The sequence below is a fragment of the Hippocampus comes genome, unplaced genomic scaffold (assembly GCF_001891065.2).
Source record: "Hippocampus comes isolate QL1 unplaced genomic scaffold, H_comes_QL1_v1.1 scaffold113, whole genome shotgun sequence".
In the NCBI taxonomy this organism is placed as follows: domain Eukaryota; kingdom Metazoa; phylum Chordata; class Actinopteri; order Syngnathiformes; family Syngnathidae; genus Hippocampus; species Hippocampus comes.
This window is the reverse complement of record NW_017806160.1, coordinates 109,422-116,782: the sequence shown is the minus strand read 5'-3', so window position 1 is coordinate 116,782 and position 7,361 is coordinate 109,422. Positions and strand designations below refer to the sequence as shown.

General features: G+C 43.8%; 1 protein-coding gene across 1 annotated transcript in view; it reads right to left on the bottom strand.

The window, feature by feature from the left end:
* Positions 1 to 2,366: 2,366 nt before the first annotated feature.
* Positions 2,367 to 7,361, bottom strand: part of c1ql4a (complement component 1, q subcomponent-like 4) — a 10,342-nt gene continuing 5,347 nt past the window's right edge. Inside the window, exon 2 of the mRNA XM_019895577.1 lies at positions 2,367 to 2,580. Coding sequence (XP_019751136.1) covers positions 2,401 to 2,580 — 180 coding nt within the window. The 3' untranslated portion in view covers positions 2,367 to 2,400. The remainder of the gene's footprint in view (positions 2,581 to 7,361) is intronic.

Sequence of the window (7,361 nt, the reverse complement as noted above, 5' to 3'; positions counted from 1 at the left end):
TAGAACCAGTTTGCCATGGGTGACCCTGCCAGGGGCATAAAGCCCCGGACAACTTAGCTCCTAGGATCATTGGGACACACAAACCTCTCCACCACGGTAAGGTGACGGCTCACGGAGGGGGTTTGTTGAATCAATAGAATCAAAACGGTATGTGCATGATTAGTTTTGTAAAGGCTGTTTTTTTTTAATACACTATACATGATGTGATGAGATTGTGCAGGTGTAGCTAATGTTTAGGCCAGTGATTGTACATACACTGTACCAATTTTGCAATGGATTGACCAAATAAAGTGAACGCATGTTCAATTATTGTTCAGACGATGACTGACTGGTGTGCAGAAAGTTGTGAATTTAGGCAAATGATCAAACTGATTACTGATGACAATCTCGTTAATTTGCCCTGCTGGAGTTGCTGTTACTGGCAGAATTTGCAACATCTGATTTGAGTTTAAAGCCATGAAACGTATCCACCGAATTCGAATCAGACCTTATTTTAACTTTTATGCAATGGATCTTGATATTCTTCCATCTGAAAAAAAGCATACATTGGCTGGATTTTGCAGGTTCCGGCTCTATTATAAATTGAGATCAAGATAGCGGTGTTAATGTTTGCGTCTTGGGCAATGACTCAGGGCATATTGGAAATCCATGTTGAAGCATGCAGCCAATGGCTCGCGTCTCGGCATGTTCAGTCCACTGTGGCACGCCGTGACCTTTGTGACACTCGCTGGTTCAACAACAACACAGAAAACGCATGATGTAGGCATAGATTGTTTAATAGTAGTTGTTTACCCGACCTCTTCAACATACTCTAGAGGACAGATGAGAGTTGGACGTTGTCCTTTAAAAAAATAATAATAATAACAAAGATATGATATGACTATATGATTTACTGTACAACAATTAATTTGGGTAAAACAGTTATTTGTCCCTTCTGTCGCTCCTTATCTATATTCTGCATCCATTCGTACACACACACACACACACACACACACACACACACACACACACACGCACGCACACACACACACACACACACACACACACATAATAATATTGTCAATAATACACTCAAATGTTATAAAAGGTGATGATGGTTTTTTAATTTTGAAAATCAGAAATAAATGCAAGCCTTTTTTGGCTCGTAAAATGTAACGGGCGTAGTTCATGTTTATTTTAATTCTGCTTGTTTTTTTCCTTTCTTTTTGCGGATTGTAAAATGCACTGGGGGCGTTGTTAGTCCATCCATCCATCCACTTTCTAATCCATTTATCCTCACGATGGTCGCGGGCGTGCTGGAACCTCTGCCGCTGTCTTCGGGCAGAAGGCAGGGGACATCATGAACTAGTTGCCAGCCAATCGCAGGGCACACAAATACGAACAACCATCCATGTTCACACTCACACCTAGGGACAATTTGGAGTGTTCAATCAGCCTGCCATGCATGTTTTTGGAATGTGGGAGGAAACCGGAGTACCCAGACAAAACCCACATAGGCACGGGGAGGGCATGCAAACTCCACACAGGAAGGCCAGAGCCGGAATCGAAACCCGCACCTCTGCACTGTGATGCGGACAAACTAACCAGTCGTCCACAGTGCCGCCCATCGTTAGTTCATTGCTATTTCGTTCCCCCCCCCCTTTATGTTTAAATAAACATTCATTCATTTCTAAAAATGGTTCTAAATTGCCTGCAAACATATGGAGACATAAACATATCTTACAGCATCAGGAGCACCTGGACAATGCAATCATTACATGAGTTTGTGTTTACAAATAGTGTTTAATAATACTCTCGTCAGGTTTGATTGACTGTCTGAGAGGTATTAATTAACATGCTTTTGCCTTCATGAGAGTCTCAAAAGAGCACGATAGAGGCACAATAACCATATTGTTGCATTAATACATTTTTGATGGTGTCAATCACAAGTGAGCACTGTATTCTAATCCTCGTAGGGGCGCCACTTTTTATGCACATATTGCATCCAATCTTGTCCAGGTGTGTATTTTTGCGCGGATATTATCAGGGAGCCGAAATGTGTCAAGAAATTCTTTGCAGGTCAGAGCAAGGAAGATTATGATTAATCGCCACACAAGTATTGCATTGCAATACTTGTGATCAATGGTGCTGTTTTGCCATTCAGGTTAAGTTGAAACGCATCACGTTATAATATTTGGTATATTTTAGAGCCACAAAGTGCACACAAAGGAGGTTGTTAAATGTCCCCCATATAAATCAACTGAATTGTACTTTTCCCTTTTCTATCCCCCAGCCATTGATGTGTGTGGGATGCCCGTGTGCATAGGTTTTTTTCCGTGCATGTGTGTTGAGTTGTGTGCCTCTACTGCATCAAGTCTGCTTGAATGGATGAAAGCAAGTGTGCTCTTCTGATCAGGTCTGTCAGTCTGGGTAGATGAGGAATCCGGAGAAGGTGCTGTACTTGTTTGTGTTGCCCCCATGGACCTTTCCGCCGTCCAGCTGCACGCACACCTCATCCCCCACGTCCAAATGCAAGATCACGCTGTTGGAGGCATAGTCGTAGTTCTGATCAGCGTCCTGAGCGATGGCGCTAGCTCGTACCTGTCACCCGCAAAGGACACGCACATTCAACAGTTAGATTACGGCGGTAACTGAGCATATGGGCAGAGGAATTCATCACTTTTTCAACAGCCCTGCGCACTGAGCCCCTTCTTAAAATGAACCCCACGTCAATCTTCTGTCGCCTTTTTGCTCACGTTCAATTATTATTAAGCACTCTCAAACGACCCACTCATATGTGAGGATGACATCGTGGCCGTCTGGGATCAACAGTCAAGTCGGAGAAACAGACGGACAGCTCGATCACCTGTGACCCCCCCAGAGGTGGACTGACAACACAGTATTGATCCGCTGTGGCAGGGGCTCACGGGTGGAGATCTGATTGCGATTTGGAGATAAGTGACATTGGGAGGAGGAGCGGAGGTGGTGGCAAAGCAGAGGAGAGCAGCAGCATCACTATATTGACCTGTTGCTTATGATTCTGTAGTCCTGCTCGATATGCGGAATATTGAGTGGTCGGTACTAAAGCCAGACAGCTTTCCCTTTGCATGCCATGTGCGAGTTGGGGCTTATTGACCCACAGGCAGTGGATCTTTACTTGTTTGCTAACACATTTAATTGGGTCGACTCTTTCTTGATGTTTAAATACACGTGCCGAGATTGAGGGGGAAACGGGATTTCTCTGTTGGTGTGCAATTTGAGATAGGAAGATAGGAAGTCAACAGAGGTGTTTGATATGGATGAAGGACACAGACTGATCCAGCACACTGTTTTGATCCCCAAGCAAGGTGTAGGGTTACAAAGCTTGCGGCAGGGACCCCTATCGGGCTTGCCAATGGCAGTCTGCGCCTAGCCCTTTCATTACGGGCTCTCCAGTAAACCCATCAGGAGCAGTCGGGAACCACGGGTGAGGAGGGGGTATACGGCGCAAGCCGCATTGTCGTTTTGTATACAATCAAAGTCCCCGAGTTGAAAGAAAGGAAAGTATACAAAAAGAACAAGGGTCTGAGGGAAGGGGAGGGGATGTCCAGTGTCACGGACTGATCAAGCAAGGCTATTTTGTGAGACCAGAGAGATGTGGGGCTATAAGAAGTCTTGTTTTCATCTGCGGCGCTGCGCTCCACGGGTAATAAAACTGACAGGATTCATTCTCTGTGATATACTGACCTCTTAGAGCGGAGACAATAGAAAAGTAGCTGTTAAACTTACCAAAGGGACCACAGCACATGGGACGACGCATGAGAAGGACTCAAGTGTGGGCTTCACTTTAGTGTATGTGTGTGTGCGTGTGTGCGTGTGTGTGTGTGTGTGTGTGTGCGTGTGCGTGTGTGTGTGTGCCTCAATTGAATATTTATTGAACAGATCGTCCTCCTCCTCAGGGAGCCTTACGACAAGCGTCTATAACATGAACCACATCCTGGATTGCTATTACCTGCCACTCGGTGTTATGCTTCATAATGGACAGCAAGATTGCCTTGGGCATACAGATGCACAGCAAGACAGGAAACTATAGCAGGCACGTGTGCAGACAATTTTGCGGGTAGGTGCTCAAGCACCACCATACAAGGGATACCCATTGCCAAAATTATTCACCTAATAAAAAATAAAATACCATAGTAGATGTACTTAACTTGGGTGTTACTTTGTGTTAACACAGTCAAACGTTAATGAACCTATTTACAAAGGAAATGGAAAAAGTCTACACACCCCAAATAGTGGAGGCTTGTCTGCACTGCGGCACAATTCTCCCAAGATACCTCTCAGATATCAAAACACTTTTAAGGACAATTGATGACAGAGAGGGTATTTTTCAAAATGTTTTAAATATTGATGAATTAAAAAAAGAAAAAAAAAAACGGCTGGTGGAGAGGGCACTCTTCACAGTCATGGAAAAAGGGCTGTGCCGAAGCCCCACTTAGGGTCTATCTGTACTGTATCTGTGCCTGAACTATAGTGAATAGTACGTGTGAATATACATGGCTGGTGTTTCCTCTCTTGGACCTTACTTTAAGGTTGACCTGCCTCATATCTTAGGGGAAGTTCCTATAGGTAGCAGCAAGTGTTGACATTTTAACACCACTTGACCTTTTAAAAGCTGCCATGACAGGTGAGAAAACTGCAGAAAGGTCTGCTCATTTGCAACGCTTGTTGGTGTCATTATTATAGATTCTCAGGATGTCATTCTGTGACTTTACACTTGTCAGCGACACGGTTAACGACCACTGCCAATCTAATGCGATTCATTACTAAACATTATCACTGTCTGGCCGTTTCTTAACTGATTCATTCTTCATTTTGAGTAATATTTTCAGATTTTTTTTATCCAGGCAGCACAGTGGACTAGGAGTTAGAGAATGCCACTTTTCCCCAGGTATTTCCTTCCGCATCACAAAATCTTGAATGTTAGATTAGGAACATTGAAGAATCTAAAATGTACCCTGTCTATTATCTTATACCCCCGGCCACTACCTTTACCTGACCTAGACATAGCCACTTTGTGAGCAGAAATTAGTACGGTGGGAGCACATCAGACTATTAGTATTTCCTGGATGCCAATTAGCATTTTGTTTGCACATTGTGGCCACAATTGAATCCCCTACACCGACGTATGTCACGTCTCAGGCTTCATAGAATGGGAAGATGTTTAGATTAAAAAATAATTTTGGTTACTCCCAGATTCAGGAAAACCCAAAGCTGCAGTCTGGACCACGGCGACATTTCGCGGACAAGAAAACACCTTCAGGCAGCCATAGGAGAGACCTTTTTCTGAACTGACTGGCCGTCCACTTGGGAGTATTTAGCGTTTTCTTTTTCTTCAGGGCACAAATCATATTAAAATCTGTCTGCCAGCTAAAGCAAAGCAAGTGCTGGGGGTGAGATCAACATTATTTCATGACATTGCCCAGCAGTTTGATTGTGTCATGTCACTACCACGGTAGCCGCTGAAGCAAGACCCGTGCTCTTCAATCACAAATCCCCAGACCTTGAAACCCCGTCAAGCTGCAATGATTTGCGGAAGTTAGATTGAGGTGTGAGCATGCCGGGCTCACAGAGTGAGGATTTAAGGAATTTAATAGCGATTGGATCTATGGGAATCCCATGGAAGCCCTGCCGCAGTCAGCACATGCTCCTACGATGTAGGCATCACATTACCAACCTCTTGTTATACACACACACACACACACACACACACACACACACACACACACACACACACACACACACACACAGTACTCTTGAGGCCTGAGTAGGTTTTTGTTCAGAGTGGCACGCTGTAATTAATAAGCATAACTATAAAACAAAAACAAACAGACATGTATTTCATTTTCATCAGTGAGTGATTTTATTGAATAGTTTTATGGCCTACACCTTGCCCAATTTATGGGAAAGTGAAGCACAATTGAGTCGGACTCATAACACAGCCTGTTCTATAAGAAATAATGAAATAGAAATAAGCCATTTCATGGGCAAATAGACTACATTTACATGCAGTCAATAGTCATTAACCCTTTTAAAACCCAAACGTTGGCAGTATTTGGGCTTTTAAAAGTCATGCAAACGCACGCAAAAACCGAAATATGCTCTTATTTGGATTTTTAAAACCCCGAATAAGACCCCTTGGGTGAGGCCCTTTTCTATTGTGTTATGCAAACAGAATCGGGTTACCTTCTTCGAACGAGGCATTGGTTTGTGTTCTGCAAGGAATCTGAGTCTTTGTAATACGGGAATGTATGCGCGGCACCCTCATCACAGTGACTGTAAGTTGAATACATTGATTTCTCAGTGGCGTTTTCATTGTATTTTTCTGTCTCTACAGCGAAAATGACACAGCGTGTTGACAGGCACTAATATACGTAGGTATAAATCCGTCCGTCTGGCATGCAACTCGCCAGAAATACACAAACCAGTCACTGATAGTGGAGTGATACACTCGCCTGACTTGTGTGCGGGCAGTGCGGGATCGGTTCTCACTCAGTGACTGTGTGGATGGTCGTTTGTCTACATATGTGCCCTGCGACTGGCTGGCGACCAGTGCAGGTTGTCCTCAGCCTTCCGCCCGAAGTCAGCTGGGACAGGCTCCAGCGACTCCCCACGACCCTCTTCAGGATAAGCCGTATTGGAAAAAAATTGAGGTAAACAACCTCAGAGTTGCAGCACAGCTGTTGTTTTTCCCGGAAAAATTGCTCGTGTAGCTCTGATGTCACTCCGTCTCAAAGACCAAAATCTGTTTCTCGAAAGGAATTTCGTGTGCTGCTATGTACACTTTAAATTTAAGTAGGAAATGTTGAATGCCTAAAAATGAAAACTAGTTGGTCATTCATTATTAGAGCCAAGAAAAATCCGAATCCGAATACCCAATTCTTCAATTAGAATCTTCAGTAGGCTAGCTGAACCCCCAAATATTGGATAGCTGCAATATTGGACAGTTAGAGATTAGCGCCATTAGTCATATGGTTAAGCCATGTTGAGCAATGATAGTGTTGCTCCTGCCGATTTTGCTCCCTCGGGACTCTCTAGCAGAGCCTTTACTGATCAACTTTTTCTTAACAAATGATTTTGATTTGGGTCTAGTTGTGTCTGCCGCCGAATATTTGAGTACAGTTCATCCGTTTGAGATGTTCAACAAGCAGGATCACTTCGTCAAGATGTCAAATCAAAGCATTGCCTGTGCCATTAACTACGTTTTTAGAATCGCAGCAGTTTGGATGATGGAAAAAAACTTAATCAAAATATGATGAAGCGCAACAGGAAACAGAATGAGGTTTTCCTATGGGCCATCCAGTAGAAGTGCACAGGGCAGAACACTTTTCCGTCATCCCGTG